This window comes from Vulpes vulpes, chromosome 10, assembly GCF_048418805.1.
Source record: "Vulpes vulpes isolate BD-2025 chromosome 10, VulVul3, whole genome shotgun sequence".
Classification (NCBI taxonomy): Eukaryota; Metazoa; Chordata; class Mammalia; order Carnivora; family Canidae; genus Vulpes; species Vulpes vulpes.
Genome location: NC_132789.1, coordinates 76,948,009 through 76,969,086, shown reverse-complemented (window position 1 = coordinate 76,969,086; position 21,078 = coordinate 76,948,009). Strand labels below are relative to the sequence as shown.

At 39.1% G+C, this 21,078-nt stretch overlaps 1 protein-coding gene across 1 annotated transcript; it reads left to right on the top strand.

The window, feature by feature from the left end:
• Nucleotides 1-131: 131 nt before the first annotated feature.
• DEPDC4 (DEP domain containing 4) lies at nucleotides 132-20,828 on the top strand. Its single transcript, XM_072722486.1, is given in 13 exon segments — nucleotides 132-331; nucleotides 2,686-2,828; nucleotides 3,300-3,335; nucleotides 9,889-10,066; nucleotides 12,124-12,165; nucleotides 12,167-12,213; nucleotides 12,216-12,347; nucleotides 13,621-13,677; nucleotides 13,680-13,762; nucleotides 14,050-14,175; nucleotides 17,289-17,307; nucleotides 17,310-17,366; nucleotides 20,761-20,828. Coding segments are annotated over 13 exon segments (1,188 nt in total).
• Nucleotides 20,829-21,078: the final 250 nt, after the last annotated feature.

Here is a 21,078-nt window from a genome sequence, read left to right as displayed (position 1 = left end):
CAGAGGATGCCAGTGCTGCTGCTGCCGCTCAGAAGGCTACACTTAGAACAACAGAGTTAAAGTAGGAGGCGGCAAGCACGAGGAGTATTTCCTTAACCTTGCCTACTTGTTTAAGGAAGGTTACGGGGCCGATGGCCTTACCTTGTCAGCACCAATCCCAGGCTCCTCGCCTTTCCAGCCCTCTGCACCCTGCCCTCGGCCGACTCGCCCATCACTCCCTCGCCGCCTCCTCGGGTTCCTCCCCGTCCACGTCCCACTGCCTGCCCCACACTCCGCACGATCCACAGGATCTCGGCCTAATACATGGGGCTTCTATTACTGTCGTTTTGTCGTAAACATCAGGCTATAATGTAGAACTGGACATCCTGTTTCCAGTCAAGGGAGGAAAGAGCTTAAATTCTAGGATTCTAACAACACAACCCCGAGAAACCAGTCTAGATGTTTCAACTTAGTACCTTGTCATTCTAAAAAGTGTTTTAATTAAAAATTCACCGGGATACGGAAGATTGAGGAGTGACTGCTGAAGTATGGGTTTTGATCGTAGTGGCGGTTGCACAACTTTGTAAATGCACCTTAAAAACCCGTTGAATTGTGCATTTTAAATAATTAAAAAATAAAGATAAATTTTTTTAAAAAGGTGTATTTGTGGTATGTGAATTTTATCTCAATTAAAAATTTTTTTAAAAAATTTTACTATCTCCAACTAATTGAAAAATATTTTATTTATTCATGAGAGATACAGAGAGAGAGGCAGAGACATAGGCAGAGGGAGAAGCAGGCTCCCCAGGGAGCCAGGGATCACGACCTGAGCCAAAGGCAGAGGCTTAACCCAATGAGCCACATAGGCACCCTGTATAAATGTTTATTATTAGAAAGTTCACAAATATGTAGAATAAACAGTGAACACAAGGTCAATTGCTTGAAGGTGACCCTTCTAGACCTTTCTATTTATTTACATATATATGTTTGTAATTCAGGAATTCATTTTTATATAACTAAGATGATAGTATACACATGTCTACTTGTCTTTCATTTTTGTTTTGTTTTACATACTTAATGAAATCCTCCAGTGCTATAAATCTCACTCTTCCAAATTCCCTACTGTTCAATATTCCACAGTAAGTCTATGACATAATTTACTTAAATGTTCCCCCAGATGATGAACATTTTTATTGTTTTCAGGTTTTCATTATTCCTCACAAATTTTTTCTTACAGAATAACTGGTAGATAAATTGATTAGTTTTATTCAGCTCCTTGCCCTAGATCTCTTTCATGAAAAGCTTGCCACTGCCCAGAAAAAAGGCAAAAAAGAAAAAAGAGAAAGCAAAGAGCCTCTTGAAGCTGCAGCTCTAATACTCAAGACTCCAATATGTGTGTGTGCATTCCTTTTAAATATCCCGTAAAATAATATTATTCAAGATTAAGTGTCACTAGTAGTTAATCATAGAACACTAAGGGTATATAATTCACACAATAACATATTTCATATCAGTAAAGCAAGTTCCTGGGTTTACTCTTTTTATCAGCAGACAAACGGTGCAATCTTAGTAAATAAGTTATAGCTTACTTAAGATGAGAGGAGGAAAAACTGGAGACACTGGTAGCAGAGATGCCATATAAAAGCATAAGGTTGTCAAAACCGGGAAACTTACATGTTTTTGTGTCATCTAAATTTGTAAAAAACATTTAATTTTTTTCTTTTCAGGATGCTCTGGTCCTTTTCAATCTACTCAGCTATAGGATGGTATTATTCACTCTCTTCAGACTCAAGTGGAAATTAAAAGGAGGCATAATTTATAAACATACAAAGACTGTTTTACTGGTTCTAATGCCATTGATGTAGTATTAAGTCATCTAATGCAAAATAAGTGCCTAAGAAGTAATGACACCTCTCAACAGAGTTTGTCTTTGTCAAGTTCTAATGAATCACAAAGTATTTTTCAATCACAAAGCTATTGAAAAATTAAAAGGAATTAGAATTTGAAGATTCAAACAGTAGTCTCAACAGGTTCCTAAGCCATAAATTATCTTATCTTTTTTATTTTTCTTTTTCAGAAGAAGTAATGGAATCTGGGAATGGGATACCTGATGAAATATAAGCAAAGGAATCTTTAAGGTTAGTGTTAGCCAAGATACTGTAATACATTGTGTTTAGGCTCTTATGGAACAGTCTTCATTTAGCAAAACTTAAATGTTATATTTTTTGTTTTATTCGGAAGCCAATAAAAGAAAAGCCATGGGGAAATTAATCCATGTCTGCATTTGCTCTAAAACTGCTCTGGAAGACATTACCACATAAATTTTTTTAAGAATTTATACCAGGAAAACTTGTATCTTCTTTGATCATATGCTTTACAATTTTGAAAAATGACTTAGCCAAAGTAAAAAGATCCAAGGTTATCAGAAAACTCACAGTAAAAATTTTCTACCACATCATAGTAATCATAATAACTTTGGAATTAACATATATTCTTTCTCTTTTATTTATAATCCTAATTTGTCCTCTTTTGGTGATGCTCTATTATCTAATAAATTTATTACTCATGTATTTTATTGTAACCTCCCTGAAATCCTTTGTGGAAATAGGAAATGTCTAAATAAGTTTTAATAGGTTAAAATGTATATTTGAAATTTTGATCCCACATATAGTATAATAGAAAAGTTCACATATTATTTCCTAACAGACTAGGAGATGAAATTATTTCAAATCCTCCAACACAAGGGATTGGTGAGGAAAGATTAGAGGAACTTATTCATACAATGAGTAGGAATGTGGCTTTACCTCCAAATATCCATGTTCTCTCACTTTCAAAAGAAGGTTATTTCAGTTGCCGTTATTCTTTCAGAATTTTGTAAGGAAGAACTGATTTTTTAAGTTACTTAATTTTTTTTAGAACAGTTTTAGGTTCACAAAAAAATTCAGCAGAAAGTAGAATCCACATGTATCCCCTGCCCCCATTACACATCAACATCCTGTACCAAGGTGATATATTTGTTACACTCTGTGAACCTACTCTGGTTCATCATTATCATTCAAACCACATAGTTTACATTAGTGTTTACTCTTTGTGTTGTTATATTATATGGGTTTTGAGAAATGTATAATGGCATGCATCCACCATTATAGAATCATACAGAATAGTTTCACTGCCTGAACGTCTCTATACTTCACCTCTTCATCTTTTTCATCCTCCTAACTGCTGGTAACCACTGATCTCTTGACTATCTCCAAGAATTGACTTTTCAAATATGATTAAAGTAGTGGTTAGTGTATTGATTCTCTACTCCTCTATTAGAGCTTCCTTCTACGTAGTGATTACATCAGACAAGTGAGGCAGCATAAATCCAATATTTATTTTTTACAATGACCATGATCAGGTTCTATCATCCATACTACCAGAAAAAAAAAAAGACATGTAAGCTCATTACCAGTCCTTACCATCTATAATCCAAGACCATCTTCTGCAAGGGTATCCTTTTTCCATTGTATAGGCCCTTCCCAAACATCTCCCTAACTTTCACATTTCAGGACAAACTAAGCAACCTGTTGTTCTACTCCTCTTACTTCATCTACTTGCAGTTTTCTCCTTATAATGCCGCTGAAGGTGGAAAGAAAAGCCTCATACCCAGGCAGTTAGGAGGGATGCATACATAACTCATTAGTGGTTACATCTTTTGCTGCATTTGCTTAAACCATTAAAGAAGCAAGACAGGAATGATTTCCATCTTGGAGGAGCAAAAAAATAACAATAATCAGGAGAAGTGTGATAAAGGAAAGATAAAGTGCCCAAAGTAGAGCAATAATAAGAGAAGAGGGCCTAGAAGAGAACCCTGAGGAAGACTACTGGATGGGCAGAAGATGAGGAACCAAGTGGAAGTGATTCTTATCTACTACGAATAAAAAAAAAAAAAGCAAATTGGGGATCCCTGGGTGGCTCAGCAGTTTAGTGCTGCCTTTGGCCCAGGGCGTGATCCTGGAGACCTGGGTTGAGTCCCACATCGGGCTCCCTGCATGGAGCCTGCTTCTCCCTCTGCCTATGTCTCTGCCTCTGTGTGTGTGTGTGTGTGTGTGTGTGTGTGTGTGCGTGTGTGTGTCATGAATAAATAAATAAATAAAATCTTTTTAAAAAATTGTCCCATCACTTCCCCTTGGGGATATAGTATATCTCTAGAAATTCCTAACATAAAGACAAGTGTAATTTATCAGTAAATACACTAATAAAAATAGTTTCCAGTTATTGGGCCTTTCCCTGTACTACACAATTTGTTATGCATTTTGTATGTATTATTTATAACCTAACAATAGGCCTGAGTAAGGGATAAAACTCCCATGTAATGGTTGGGGAAACTGAGACTCTGAAGGATAAATGAATCCCTAAGACACAGTATAGGAAGAAAGCTGGCATTCTGATGTATTTTTAAAAATATTATTATTGAATGTGATACATTCAAATGGTCCTACAGGTTTTATTAACAAAAACTCGGAGTTCCCTACCCTGCTACTCTCACTCAGTTCCCCATCCTGAGAGACAACCATTTATAACTTGTACCTCCTATTTCTAAACAGCATGCTTATAATAATGCCGTTTCATGATCTTTCAGTTTTGTGTACATCTATTCATTTGCTTCTTGTAAAGATTTTATTTATTTTAGAGAGAGAGCATGAGTGGTGGGAGGGACAGATGGAAAGCGAGAGAATCTCAAGCAGACTTTTAACATTGAGTGCTGAGCCCACTCAGTCCCAGGACCCTGAGATGGTGACCCCAAGCCAAAACCAAGAGTCAGATGCTCAACTGACTGAGTCATCCAGGCCCACCCCGCCCAAAACACTTTAAATAGTACATGTTTTTATATACTCTTTTATGTGTGAATATTTAATTAAAAAATGTTGGATGAAATTAGGAGGAATATGGGTAGATTTAAATCTATACCATTTGGCCTGAAATTCTAAACATTAAGTCACAAAACAAACTATTAAGTTTTGTAAAAAGAAAAAAGAGAGTTTTTATGTTAAAACAAGAATCAGCCAGGTCTGGGAACCACTGCTTTAGTTTAGACTGATTATTTTATAGATAAGGAAACGGAGAAATTAGATAAGTTGCCAAGTTTCCACACTTAACTAATGGCATCAAGATTTGGACTTAGATTTCCATACTTTTATCAGTGCTTTATCATTCTTATTGCAGCAAAGTGTTGCTAACTTATAAAATGAGAATGAGTGAAACGTATTTGGTATGTTTGCCCTTTATCACAACTGAATGTGTCAGCCTTCGGAATAGAGAAATACAAACATTATTTTAGTTCTTTCTCATAAAAGCATAGTTTTCAGAGGAGTTTTTAATAAGTTACTAAAGAGAAATCTCTTCATCTTCAAAAGCCTCTTAAATCTCGTAGTTTGGGGAGAAGGGGTTGTTCTTTGTTTTTGTTTGTAAAAAAAAGGTTTGCAAAAGAGAACTAATGTTAAAATTGACTGATTGTTCTTGTATTTAACGCAAAAAAAAAAAAAGATTTACTTGTTTGGAAGTTAAATTTTCAAACCAAAACTTTTTGAAGAAAGTGCATTTGGCAAAACATGGCTGGTTAAAGGTCCGGGTTGACTCAGTTGGTGGAGCATATGACTCTTTTTTTCTTTTATGTTTCAAATTTTTGTTTAAATTCTAGTTAATTAACATATAGTATAATATTAGTTTCAGAGAAGAATTTAGTGTTCCAACACTTACATATAACACCCAGTGCTCATCACAAGTGCCCTCCCTCCTTAATGCCCATCACCCATTTAGCCTATCCCCCCCCCCCACCTCCCCTCCAGTAACTTAGTTTGTTCTCTATAGTTTAGAGTCTCCCTTACGGTTTACCTCTCTCTTTTTTTTTTTCCTTTCCCCTATGTTCATCTGTTTTGTTCCTTAAATTGCGCATGAGAGTGAAATCATAAGATATTTGTCTTTCTGTGACTCATTTCACTTAGCATAATATTCTCTCTATCCATCCACATTGTTGCAAATGGCAAGATTTCATTCTTTTATTTTTTCTTGCAAGATTTCATTCTTTTGAATGGCTGAGTAATTATTCCACTGCATGTGTGTATCACATCTTCTTTATCCATTCATCAGTCAGTGGATATTTGGGCTCTTTCCATAATTTAGCTATTGTTGATAAAAGCATGTGACTCTTGGGGCATCTAGGTGGCTCAGTCAGTTAAGTGTCTGCCTTTAGCTCAGATCATAATCCCTAGACACCCTGCTCAAGAGGGAGTCTACTTCTCCCTCTCTCTGTAATTCCCCTCCTCCCGCCCCAACCTCCTGCTCTCACTCATGCTCTCTCTTTCTCTCTCTCTCTCTCTCTCTCTCCATCTCTCAAGTGAATAAATTAAAATCTTAATAAGGAAAGAAGAAAAGAAAGAAAGAAAGAAAGAAAGAAAGAAAGAAAGAAAGAAAGAAAGAAAGAAAGATCATGTGACTCTTGATCTCTGGTTGTGAGTTCAAGCCCCATGAGTGTACAGCTTACTTTAAAAAAAAAAAAAAAAAAAAGGCTGGTTAAAGGTATGCAATTGGAAACACACCTATATAAATGTCAGTCAAGAAATAGAAATATTAGTTCCCCTATTTATGAGAAAAGCCATTTCTTAATTTTCCAATAACTGCAAGAACTACTTCACTTGAATTGAGAATTCTACCAACAGTGGTAAAGCAGTGTGATCACTGCAGGCTTCACTGCAAATTTGCATCTGTTTGGCAAGAAGCATTAAGATGAACCACCTCTGCTGACATTTGTTTGCTTTTTACAGTTATTTGATTTTTTTACTAATAATATTATGACTAATGTTGCAAGAACATATGTGTATCGTTTTAGAAATGTTAGGGTACAGAATCAACCTCTCCCGCATTTGTGTAGGGTAGGTCTCTCAACTGCCTATATCAGCTAGGGCAACTCCACCGTTAATAGGTTTCACTTGACTTCCAGAATATGTTTGGACAAAGGTTTCCTTAGTCAAAACAAAATTTGCATCCTAATGAACACACTGTATTCCTCCTACTAAAACATTTGTGCACTTCATTAAATTGCCTGTTTACTTGTCTTTATTCCCACTAGAGTGTGAGGTACTTAGGGACAGTCTTTTTCTCATCCACCTTTGCATCCACATTGAATAACACAGCGCCTCACTGTGGGTAGGGTGTATAAACGTTTCATGGATGAATGGCGCAAGTACAGTCTCCTCATTGAATAAATATCTTCTTTTTATATATACATCCTATGCATATATACCTAGTGCACATGTGTATGTGTGTGCATAAGCTATCCTAAACACTGGACAAATTGTACATTCATCAGATGCAGATGCTCTCCCCCTTGCATCCTCATCACTCAGCACAATGGTCACTTGAATATGAACTGCTCCATAAAGATGACCGTGGTGATGGTATGTGTTGCCACAATATCCTTTTTTGAGTTTGTGGGGCCTGAGTGGCTCAGTCGGTTAAGTGGCCGACTCTTGATTTCGGCTCAGAGCATGACATGAAGCTCTAAGTTGGGCTCTGTGCTCAGCAGAGAATCTACTTGTCTTTCTCCCTCTCTCTCTCTCTCTCTCTCTGCTCCTCCTCCTCCCCCCCCGTTTCTTCTCCCCCCTAAATCTTTAAAAAATATATCCTTCTTGAGTTTTATTTCTCTGCACATAATGAGATATTTTGTTTATCATCTCTGCATTGGGCTGCTGCGTTCTCGACATGCACATTTCTCTGCTCCATCTCTTTGAGATCCTTGCTTACATATCATCTTCCCAATGTTAGTTCCCACACATCTTATTTAAAATTGCAATACTACCCCATCTTGTCCTGCTTCTCTTCTTTTCTCTCCATAGAACTTACCACTAACCAACACACGACATATTTCGCTTTTTGTTTGTCTATTTATTGCCTCCCTCCCCTCCACCCTAGAATATAAGCTCCATTAGGGCAAGGATTTTTGCCTGTTTGGGGTATCATTATATTCCTGGCATGTAGAACAGTGTCTAGCACAAAATAAGTCTCAATAAACATTTGTTGAATAAATTAACGTCCTGCCTTGATGCTCCTGCAGAATACTCTTTTTTTCCAGTTTTGGACTTACTTATAATATATCTATTTGTCCTCTCAGTGACTTCATAAAACTTGCTTTTGCACATTTCATATGTGGCTATCCCAGTCTCTCTTACTTAGAGTTTGGCTTCTGAAGGTCCATTAGTCTTTATGTATCTTTTTCTAACACCTGTTCAGTACCAGGCCAAAAGGTTGGTACTAACAAACATGGCCTGATTGATTAGGGGCCATGTATGATCTCAAATCTTTACTAAAAGGTTGTTAATTTGATTTTTTTTTTTTTTTTTTTTTTTTTTTTTGGCCATTAACTCAAAGGTAGCAAACTAAGAAGTTTTTGGGAGCCAGAGAGATCAGAGAGCCAGGGAGTACTTAAATATCAGACATGTAAAAATATATATATACCATTGTTTTGCTTGAAATGTATAGCCCTCACAGGCTATTTTTCCTTTTCCCATTTATCATAGACATATAAATATGTACAGGGAAATTGATTTTTACTATAGAAAACCAGGACAGTATCATAAAAATGGTAACTGAGGCCCTACCACGCTGGGATACAATGGAGTGGTTGGGTTTGTGGTGAACCGGAAACAACATGCCAATCCAAAATGGGTAACCACTAACTCGTATCAACTCTCTGTGCTCAAGTATTTGAATTCAAGCCCGGTGTTTTATGAGATCTTATGAATTTTTTTATAGGGAAGTTTGAAACCCAGAATTTTACATGAAAGCTGCCATTTTTATACAAGTTAATTTTATTCAAAATACTTTACAACCAAACAATCCATAGTTATGGTCCAAATTTAATACATAAGTTACCAGTTTGATAGCTCTGTGAAAGGTTTACTATAGCTACTACTTTTATAATTTTGATTTAAAGGAAAAACAAAAAAAAAACAAAACAAAAAAAAAAAAGGAAAAACAAAATGTTAATTTTGATCTCATAATTAGGATAATGAAAAATTTCATGAACTCTAAAGAGGAATGACCAGAAACTCAAGTTAAGATTAACCTAATACTATATTTTAATTTAAAAATAAGAAACAGCAGTTATCTCTGCCTTTTTGAGTAAAATTATAATTAGTAATCTCATATTCTCTCAGATGTGTACAATAATTCATAAGCTTGACTAGTAGTTTTTTAAATTTGGAATTAACCTATTGTTGCCTTTAAAAGCTAGATCAGGGCAGCCCAGGTGGCTCAGCGGTTTAGCGCCGCCTTCAGCCCAGGGTGTGATGCTGGAGTCCTGCCATCGAGTCCCACATCAGGCTACCTGCATGGAGCCTGCTTCTCCCTCTGCCTCTGCCCCTCTCTCTTTCTCTCTCTCTCTCTCTCTCTCTCTCTGTGTGTGTGTGTGTGTCTCATGAATAAATAAATAGAATGTTAAAAAATAAATAAAAAATAAATAAAAGCTAAATCAGGGGCATCTGGGTGGCTCAGTCAGTTAAGCAGCCAACTCTTGATCTTAGGGTTGTGAGTTCAAGCCCCATGCTGGGCTCCATGCTGGGCATACAGCCTACTTAAAAAATGAATAAACAAACCAACCAATAAAAGCTAAATCATATCATTTTATAATCAACCTTAGCAGAAAATAAAATCAGTGTGGCTTGTGACTTTGATGTCTATTTAAAGGTTAATTTTGGAAAGAAAAATTGTAATTCAGTAAATTTAAATGATCCTAACATTAAATTCATTTATTATATCATATTAAGGTAACTTTTATTTTTTTCATTTAGATATGAAAGAATTTTATAATATTGGTTGGCTGTGTGGATGTTATTTATCAACCTGATGGTTACTTACTTCTGTTTTAAGCTGTTTGGAAACCACAGATATTGCTATGTATTTTTCAACTGATTCACCTTCCATTCTTGGAAAATATTTTGGAGGCTTCAATTAAAATACAAATTCTTCAGTTAAGTAAGGAGGAAGATCTTATTCTCTCAAACACTTCTCTAGACAGAGAGGTTGTTCTAAGCTTATGTCTACCTGAGTAAATGATCATTTTTATTTTAAATAATTTATAGCTAAAAAATCCTTTCACATATTTTGTCCTTGTCATGCTAAGTTCTAAGAATACAACCATACATATACGCTAACAACATCTCTGTTTTATAAATTAATCATTGTGAATTCTTATTTGATCTAACATAGAAAATCACCGGTTATGACCTATGAGATCATTGGAAATCAGAGTGGTTTCATTCATATGAATTCAGTAATGATTTGTCAATCATCCATTCCTTGTGCCAACCCTGAATGTTTTCCAAGGTTCTATCATTGTTTTATGACCCTAAGATAACAAAACCAACACAATTTCTACCAGTTTGTTTATCTCTGCCCTGCAAGAATCTATCACCTCGTAGGGGAGATATTCATAGAACAAAACATCACAGTCCAATGAGATAAGCCCTATCATAAAACCAGACTCATTTGTGGAGATGCTCAGGAAACCATATAACCTGAATGAGTCTCCCTCCTCTTTCCCTCCTAACTCCAAAGTAGCCATCACTCTTGCATAAACCAGCTCTCAATAACTGTAAGTATAAAACCTTGGGTCCTGTTAGGATTCCAGCAGGGAGATCCTGATATCTGATGCTTTCTCCCACATCAGCCAAATAAGAAAAGAACATTAGACTCTAAGGCTGAGAACCAGAAAGCTTCAGATCCAGGGAGGTGTTAGGTGATCGGGGACCTGTGGACCCACTTAGTCAACTGTGGTCCTATTTGCACATGGTAGGTTTCTTTAATTCACAATGAGCCAAGAAAGACCCAAACAAGTGGCTGAATGTTCCTCGGCCCTTGAGACAGGGAGAGCAAAGGGATACCATCAGAGAAACCGGGTTTCCTCAGACACCACTGCAGAAAACAGCAGCCAGGTGGCCTTATATCGGTTGGCATTTCCAGTTGAAAAGTAATTCAACTGGCATTAATCTTTTCATCTGCAACATGAGAATCTAGAAGATAATTAGTCACATATGTTATGGTGGAATAAAAATCCATCTTGATTGGGCAAATATTTAGTATCTTTTTTTCAAATAATAAGAGAACACCACTCTGGAAAACTGTGTGGAGGTTCCTCAAAGAGTTAAAAATAGGGCAGCCCCACTGGCGCAGCAGTTTGGCGCTGCCTGCAGCCCGGGGTGTGATCCTGGAGACCCCGGATCGAGTCCCACATCGGGCTCCCTGCGTGGAGCCTGCTTCTCTCTCTGTCTGTCTGTCTGTCTGTCTCTCTCTCTCTCTCTCTCTCTCTCTCTCTCTGTCTCTATGAATAAATAATAAAGAGACCTGGAGGGACCTGGAGGGTATTGTGCTGAATGAAATAAGTCCATCGGAAAAGGACAAACATTATATGGTTTCATTCATTTGGGGAATATAAAAATTAGTGAAAAGGAATAAAGGGAAAGGATAGGAAATGAGTGAAAAGATCAGTGAGGGTGACAAAACATGAGAGACTCCTAACTCTGGGAAATGAACAAGAGGTAGTGGAAAGGGAGGTGGGAGGTGGGAGGTGGGAGGTGGGAGGTGGGAGGGGGGTTGGGGTGACTGGGTGATGGGCACTGAGGGCGGCACTTGACGGGATGAGCACTGGGTGTTATGCTATATGTTGGCAAATTGAACTCCAATAAAAAAAAATTTTTTTAAGTTAAAAAAAAATAATCGAAGTGGGAAAAGCAAGGGAATCCCTCATGGAAACACCAAGTGCAGATGAACTCCTCTGAACAAAACTTAGGAAAACTAGAAATAATGAAAAGGTGACCAAAAAATATTTTAATTCCTTGAAAACAAATGTATGTGGTGGTATTTGGTGAAGAAAAAAGCTATTCTCTCTAATTTACTCTCATAATCATCCAGCAAAATTTATTAAAATTTTTCTCCTCAAAATTAATCTCTTTAGATCTGATTAAATGTAAGCTAGACTTTATTAGATGTTATCAAACAGTGTTTAGGTAGTTTAGTGGAAACGTTAACTATTGATTTGTTGTTTTCTGTTTTGTTTTGTTTTTCTTTTTTTTGTTTTTTTGTTTGTTTGTTTGTTTTTACCTCTGGGGTTGACAATCAGCTTATTAATGCAACAATTAAATGTTTGGATATTTCCCTGACCAGTTATAGCCACAGCTAATCAGCAGTTAGTACAAAACAACAAAAGATAAGATTGAGAATACAGAAGAAGATGCTCTTTGATGTCATAGTAAAATACTATAACCAAGAGAGAGATCGTCTATTAACTGATGAGGATTCTGATATTTAGTCAGGAATTACAGAACTTTTAGGTGAAAAAAAAAAAAGTTTAAACTTTAGTTTTTTTGTATAATAAAATATTTTAAAAGCTTTATTTATTTTAGATATGGGGGGGTCGGGGGAGGAGCAGAGGGAGAAGGACAAACAAACTGTGCTGAGCACAGAGCCAGTCGCGGGGCTCAGTCTCATGACCCTGAAATCATGACCTGAGCTGAAACCAAGAGTTGGACACTTAAGTGGCACAGTCACCCAGGTGCCCCTAAAATATTTTTTCCCCTAAAATATTTTTAAAGAGACAGATTTCATGGGGCATACCTGGCAGGCTCAGTCGGTGAAGCATGTGACTCTTGATCTCATGGTCATGAGTTCAAGCCCCACACTGAGCATAGAGCTTACTTAAAAATAAATAAATAAATAAATAGCAGAACATTCAATGAACTGAGTATTATATTTTAATATTTTTCTTCAGTGATGCCTAAGTACTTCATGAACTCTTTTTTCACTTCACTAATGTTACCTGCCACATGAATTGTACTATCAACTGTATCAACTGAAGTACAGGACATCAGATCTAAGGTAATTATATCACAGAGGCACTGTAAAAACATATTTTAATATAGTACAGGATTAGAGAGAGCTAAGGCATCTGGAAATATTCATTTCTGATGTATTAATTTGGTGATTTTTCACCAAAATAAAAATCGAGTGACATAGTATCATGTCACTTTTTTTTAGCTATATAGGCAGCCATTTAACTTCATGTTAAAAACAAATACTATTTGATAATGCTGGATGGAATTATGCAGGTGTTTGGCATGTAGAATTATAAAGCTGTACTCATTTATTTATTTGAGGGTGGGTGGGAGGGAGGGACAGACAGCGTGGGCTGGTGTGATGGCACGGGGAGGAGCAGAAGGGCAGAGAGAGGAAGAGGGAAAGAATGCCCAGCAGACTTCTCCCCTAGCTCCAGCCAGGCAGCAGACTCGATCCCATGATCCATGAGATCATAACCTAAGCCAAAACCAAGAGTTGGTCCCTCAACTGAATGAGCCATCCAGGTGCTCCTGGCCTGTAGAATTATAAGGATAATTTCCTGTGTGTTTGAAATATTTTAATGCAAAAAATGAAATAAAAACTTTTAACGAAAATTTTTATTTTTTTATTTTTTATTTTTTTAACGAAAATTTTTAATGAAATAAAAACTTTTTAGTGTAAAAAAGAATCCACAAACCAAATACAGCCTCATAGCTTTATAACCAGCTACCAAGTATGACAACCTCTATTTTTTTGTAACCTGTGTTATAGAAAATGAATAAAGAACGGAAGCCCTTGAAGCAACCTAACTGTATCTAAGACTGTTACTGCACACGTTACAGAGGCATTATGAGGGCTACTTGCTTTCATGGCTATTATATGGAAACCTAACACCCACAAGTCACAAAAACTGGTGGGAAAAAAAATGCAGTAGTGGGTTTATAATTTTCTGGTCTTTAAAAAAATCATTCAAGCTGAGGTTAATCTTTTGGTTTATTTTTATTTTTTAAAAAATATTTATTTATTTATTCATGAAAGACACAGAGAGAGAGTGACAGAGACATAGGCAGAGGGAGAAGCAGGCTCCCCATAGGGAGCCTGATGCGGGACTTGATCCCAGGATCCTGGGATCATGACCTGGGCCAAAGACAGATGCTCAGCCACTGAGCCACCCAGGTGTCCCAATCTTTCTGTTTACAGTGTCATCACAAAATGGTGGTCCTGAAAACGCCTGTCAAAGTAGTTTTGCGAACAAGATCATTATTAGAAATCTGGGCAGAACAAGCAGTCCAGTTTCTACTGGAGCAACCCGCAGAGCTCCTCGAGGTGGCTCTGGCGCCGGGCCCAGCACATCTCTGACGAAGCTACTTGCGTCCAGCACAAAAGTCAAATCATTCCCGTCCTAAATAATTTCCTGAGTACCCGTGACGGGGGAAATTTGAAGGAATTCTGCTTCCCCACACCCACTAAAAAGAAGGAGGCCGACTCACAACAATGCTGATACCTGCATTGATTGATTCATCTCTTCAACCGGTTTCTGGTGATGACTGTGCCCGGGGCTGCTGCTCGGGGTGACAACAGCTCAGCAGACACACCGTGTCGCAAGCCCTGGAGGTGCTTCTATCCAAGCAAGGGACAAGAGGTGATTAAAAAAAAAAAAAAATCAAGTCATGTAGTTTGATAGAAAGGAATACTTGCAATAAAAAAAAGAAGAGGAAAAGAAAAAAAGAGATGGCTGAGGGGCCTCAGGGTGCTAGGGCGAGGGTGAGAGGGAACTTAGGTGTCAGGGTGGCCAAGGTGGGCCTCCTGCCTGAGAAAAGAAGAATAGAGCAAAGACTGGAAGGGTGGGGAGAGAATTGGCCAAATGGCTGTGAGGGCAGGATAGTGTCTTGGGCAGAGAGGACGGATGTGGTGCAGAGGACCTAGGGGTCATGCACCCTTGGGTGCTAAGGACTTCAGAAGTGGGGAGCAGAGGGGAGAGCAGTAGGGGCTGAGGCTGCTGCACAGACATTGTTTCTGCTCGAATACAATGGGGAATCATTGGAGGGTTTGAGCAGAACCGTATCCTGGCTTGACCCCGGCTTTTATATGGAGAATGGGCCATCAGGGGTGAGGGTAGAGAAGCAGGGGCACCTTTTCTGAGGCTGTTTTCACCACGTGGGCAAGAGATGCGGGGACTGGATGTGGAGGAGTAGCAATAATCAGGAAGACATGGTGCAGATTCTCCATGGATCTTGAAATATCTTAGAACAAGTTGGTCTTTTGACCTCACTCCGTATTTTAGCTCCACACAGTAGTACTTCTGGTGGCGTTATTTCTCTACGGCCTCTACCAAGAAGTGTTCCCTCTTCAATTTTTTTATTTTGCTTCATCTAAGAAAATTCTGGTGTCACGAGAAACATATTGGCTCAAATTCTGTAGCAGTTCTGTGAACCTAAACTGAGCCTTCTTTTCCATTATTTCAGAGAAAAAGATGTAGAGTCCATTGAGTGGAAGCAGTCCCCCATTGACGCATTTTGTTGTTTTCTGAAAGTGCCATTCCCAATGCACAACCCTAAGATCAAGAGTTGCAGGGTCCATTGATGGCATCAGCTGGGTGCTCCCCATCCCAATGATGAATGTTGAATGAAATATATTCTAAAAGCTCATCCATAAGTCCCTTGTTATTCTGCACCTAGTTTTTCATCAAAATCATCATCATCATCATCATCATCATCATCATCATCACTGGAGGTTAGCCCCAACCTATGTAAACCTTTAATTCTACGGGCACTAAACCAGTATTCGTGGGTCTGATTCTTGGGTGCAGTAGCCCCCAGATCCCAACTAGGGATCTAGACTGACCATGTCCTCGGCCCACTGCCTCCTTACCACCTAACCTCTCCACATCCTCCTTTCCCACCCCCCTCCTCCTCTGGGTACATGAATTATCTTTCCTACCTGTGGCAGAGAAATCAGAAGTTGTTTTTCTTTTTTCTTTTTCTTTTTTTGTTTTTGTTTTGTTTTGTTTTGTTTTGTTTTACCTCCCTGTCAAGTCGAACTAGCAGAGAAACTCACTGGGTCAGATTTTGTTGACAGGTCATAGAAGAGGTTGACACCAGAGAAGGTGGGGGGGACAGGCTCCTGGAGATGAGGGATGGGGTATTCCAGAGTGGCTGACATGGGGCACTGATGAGAGGGACTCTCCAACGTGCTCAGCATTCCCCCAGTGCTGGGCTTCCTGATGCTGCTGATTGTCTGGAGCATTTTTCTCTCAAGACTGCATATGCCTTCACAGCTGCTGAGGCCCCTGCTTGAAATATCACCCCCTCAGACACTCAGAGGCCTTGTGGGAGACAGCTACCCATCTCCTCTCTAACTTCTGACCCTGCTTTCTGCTTTCCTAACAGCACTTAACCCTGCCTGATATCCTATTTCATATTTGCTGATTTTTTTTTTTTTTTTTTTTGTCTTTCTCTCCCAAGAGAATGTAAGTCCCATGAGTTCAGAAACTTTTTTTTTTTTTCCAACATCAGGAACTCGGTCTCTTTATTTATCACCTAGGATGGGGCCTGGGACATAGTAGGTCCTCACAAAGTTCTCAGCGAGCCACAGAATGAATCCACGGGGGCAACTCTGTGGCTGGAAATCGGCAGGACGTTGAAGCTGATGGAAAGGAAGTCCAGTATCTAAGAGAGAAGAGCTCAGCGTCCATGTGCCTAGGGAGTGCCCTGTGTAACCGGAGTAGCCGCTGGATTATCTACCCTACACACAACAGTGATTTGCGATGATTTTCATGTGACCCAAACTTTTTTTTAATCTTTTTTTTTTTAAGATTTTATTTATTTATTCATAGAGACAGAAACAGAGAGAGAGAGAGAGAGACAGAGGAGAGAGAGAGAGAGAGAGAGAGAGAGAGAGAGAGAGAGAGAGACAGAGGGAGAAGCAGGCTCCATGCAGAGAGCCTGGCACGGGACTCAATCCAGGGCCTCCAGGATCACGCCCTGCGCTGCAGGCGGCGCTAAACCGCTGCGCCATGGGGGCTGCCCCCCAAACTTTTTTTTAAAAAAGAATACAGTTTTACTGTAGTTTAAAGCTCCCATTTGTACACAGACCATGTAATCACAAGGTAAGCTTATGTCGACCACTGTTATTATGGAAGCATAAATAATTTTCAATATTATAGGAGAGCATTATCCTAAGGCTTGGTTGACCTAGTTGCAGTTAAAGCACATATGTGCAAGCAGAAAATAGAATTTGAAGAATTCCAAAAAAAGTTTCACGTACTCCTACCCTTTATAATTCAGAGGCCTTCTGCTACCCACCCCCTCTCCTCATCTGCAATCCTCCTCCCTTACTCATTGGTCAGAAATATTGAGAGGTTTTTGTTTTTTTATGTTGCATTCCTGGCTGGAAAAAAAATTCATATTGAATATTTGAACACACCAGGTTTTATGTAGATTCTGGTTACTTTATTGGATCCGGTAGTAAGAAACTCAAGAACCTTCTACACGGGGAAGATCCAGCTGTCGTATCAGGTATGGATTCAAATTTGTTCCTTCTTTATCATTAAGTGACTATTAGAGCCCAGTAAGTTGGAGAGGAGCCAAGGGTGAGAATGTGAATAAATATATAATATTATAAAAGGCAGTTACATGAAGGTTATTTCTTTGATCTGCAGAGTTCTTTCTGAAAGTCTGATGACCTTTCATCTAAAAAGGTGACCATTTTCTTTTTTTTTTCCTTTTTTCCTTTTTTTTTAATTAATTTTTATTGGTGTTCAATTTACCAACATACAGAAAAACACCCAGTGCTCATCCCGTCAAGTGTCCACCTCAGTGCCCGTCACCCATTCCCCTCCACCCCCCGCCCTCCTCCCCTTCCACCACCCCTAGTTCGTTTCCCAGAGTTAGGAGTCTTTATGTTCTGTCTCCCTTCCTGATATTTCCCAACATTTCTTTTCCCTTCCTTTATATTCCCTTTCACTATTATTTATATTCCCCAAATGAATGAGAACATACAATGTTTGTCCTTCTCCAATTGACTTACTTCACTCAGCATAATACCCTCCAGTTCCATCCAAGTTGAAGCAAATGGTGGGTATTTGTCGTTTCTAATTGCTGAGTAATATTCCATTGTATACATAAACCACATCTTCTTTATCCATTCATCTTCTCTCTCAGTGCTGCTCCCAAGTCTCCCCTCCCCTCCAGCCTCTTACCCACCTGCTGCGTCCTTGCTCCTGTGCTCTTTCTGGTCGCTTTATCTGATACCCTCAGATTCTTTCTCTCCCGTGTCCTTCTCCCTCTCCACCCCCCTTCCCTTCTCTTCTGTAGGAAATAACCTAATTTTATAGAGGAGGAGCCTGATCTTCCCGGGGGAGCAAATTCCATGATTTGTTTCACTCAATGTCTTGCAGCAATTGATCTGATTCCTTGATTTTCTTTAAACTAGCAAATATTTTCAATATGAATTTCCCAGGAATAGCTTAATAGACCTAACTGTAGGTGCGGGGGCCAGATCACCCAGGCAAGTCACTTAATCTCCTTGTGCTTCAGCTTTTCCTCATTGACAAGATGGGAATAATAATGCCATCTACCCTACTGAGTAATAATGATTACATATTTAATATTTATACTCAATACTAATGTTATAAATTCAAAATGTTACAAGTATTTAAATATTATTTTTTAAGATTCTATTTATTTATTCACAAGAGACACAGAGAGGCAGAGACACAAGCAGAGGGAGAAGGAGGCTGCCTGCGGGGAGCCCGATGTGGGACTTGATCTGGGACCTGAAGGCAGCCGCTCAACCACTGAGCCCCCCAGGTGCTCCCCTCCCTTTCTGTTTTTGAGTTGGTTAGTTCACTTTGTGGCTTCATTTTCTCAATGCCATTGGTTGTGGATTCAATCCCTGTTGAAAATGATGCTCTAATACACTCTTTTGTGGTCTTAACTTGTGCCTTGATCTGAGAAGCATGTGTCATAAATACTTGAAAAAATATAACTATGGTCCTCTGTTTTATCTTTTTGTCCAAAGACTGTTAGGACAGTTTCTTGAATTTGAATGCTTAGAGTCAAAGTTCTCAACTAAGAGTCTGCGAAAAGATTTCAGAGGGCTGAAATACAGTGTACTTTCTGAAGTTATGTTCAGTTGTTTGTTTATATGTGCTTGTGGTATTTTTCTATGAAGTCGTCCACAGATGGAACTGGAGGGTATTATGCTGAGTGAAATAAGTCAATCAAACATTATATGGTCTAATTCACTTGGGGAATATAAAAAATAGTGAAAGGGAATAAAGGGGAAAGGAGAGAAAATGAGTGGGAAATATCAGGGAGGGAGACAAAACATGAGAGACAACTAACTCTGGGAAACAAACAAAGGGTAGTGGAAACGGAGGTGGGCGGGGGGTTGGGGTGATTGGGTGATGGGCACTGAGGGGGGCACTTGATGGGATGAGCACTGGGTGTTATGCTATATGTTGGCAAATCGAACTCCAATAAAAAAATAATTTAAAAAATCATCCACAGCATCTCCAGGTTTTCAAAGGGTATTACGAGCTAAGTACCTTAAGAACCACCAGATTAGGGCACCTGGGAGGCTCAGTGGTTGAGTGTCTGCCTTCAGCTCAGGTCATGATCCCAGGGTCTGCGGAATCGAATCCTGCATCGGGCTGCCCACAGGGAGCCTGCTTCTCCCTCTGCCTCTCCCCCTTGTGCTCTCTCCCTCTCTCTCTCAAATAAACAAATAAAATCTTAAAAAAAAAAAAAGAACTACCAAATTAGAGAATCAACACTATTGATTCTGTCAGAGAATATACTAAAGGCCTTTATTGAGGTATATTTATATATTTTCCACATTTTACTTTTACTTTGTGGATGAACCACTATTCTCAATGTCCAGATATTATGTTAAGATAAGGGTATTAGCTGAATGAATTCTGAGTTCCTGCTCATCTAAAACAACAAAACAAAACAAAACAAAACCCACAGTAAAATAATCTTATGACCCTAGAAGATGTAACCACCCTAATCTGTGTATGGTTCTTTTGAGTTGAGGAGGAAATTAATATAACCTCCAGGAGAAGACCGGAAAGGGTGGTTCTAGAGAGATGAGGAAAACCCTGGAAACATACCGCCAAATGCTCCTGATTGGAGGGGGTACAGGGGGAAGGGGTCCCCTTATTAGGAAGGTCCCATTTCAATGTTGTCTGTGAGTCAGGCATGGGGATTGTCACCTGCACTGGGAAATGCTGGCACTTTGAGAAAAGCATTAGGATGTTCCCACGTCCTTGAATGTGCCGCTCAGATTATATACGACCTCAAGGAATCATCTTCCCTCTGAGCCGGTTTTGTTCAGTTTTTAATTTCTGGAATAAAAATAGACATGCCTAGATATGTGGTTCTAAGACTGGGCCAGAAATGGCCAAGAGGCAAAGGCCAGCATGCAGTGCAGCAGTGACACCATTACATGGGCCTGGTGTCAGGGTTCTTGATTTACTCCTTGACCTATTTGAGTTCAGAGGGGAAAAGGCTAGCCAGCGAGCACCCTACATTGGATGCAACCCAATTCAGAATCCGTAGAATTACTAGGAGTTGTTCAGCAACACTTGAACTATTTTACTGCCATAGAAAGTGAATGAAAACGTGTCATAACGCCCCTTGGTGAAGCTTACCCTGATAATATAAATATACGTAGACGCTGCTACTCAATTACACTTGTTTACAAAGAAAACCTTGACTTCTACTGAATGGTTTCTGGCGGTTCTGAGGTATGAATTCCTACCCCAGCAGTTCTCTCCACTGGAGACAGCTCCTCAGGTCAGTCACCCTGCTTACGACTTCTCCAGGGTATTGGCCTTCAACTGTGGGTTAAACCTTTTCATTTTTGAGGGAGGCTTATAAACAAAATTTTGTTTTTCTCCTGTAGAAAAAAAAGGCCAGCTCCAACGATCAGAAAGATTACCTCCTGTTAGAACATTCAGTGAATTTCTGTGAGAATTGACAGCCCGATTCATCAGTGCTTAAGCTTCTGCTTCAACTCCTTATACACATTCTCAGGTACTATCCAGGTAAATTCAAGTTTTGTTTTGTTTTTCTGAGGTGCCCAGGTGGCTCCGTCGGCCAAGCACCCACCAGGCTCTCGGTTTCGGCTCTTGGCACAATCTCAGGTGGTGACACGGAGCCCCACGCTGGGACGTGTGCCGCTGAGTGTAGATCCTACTTGGGATTCTCTTACTCTCCCTCT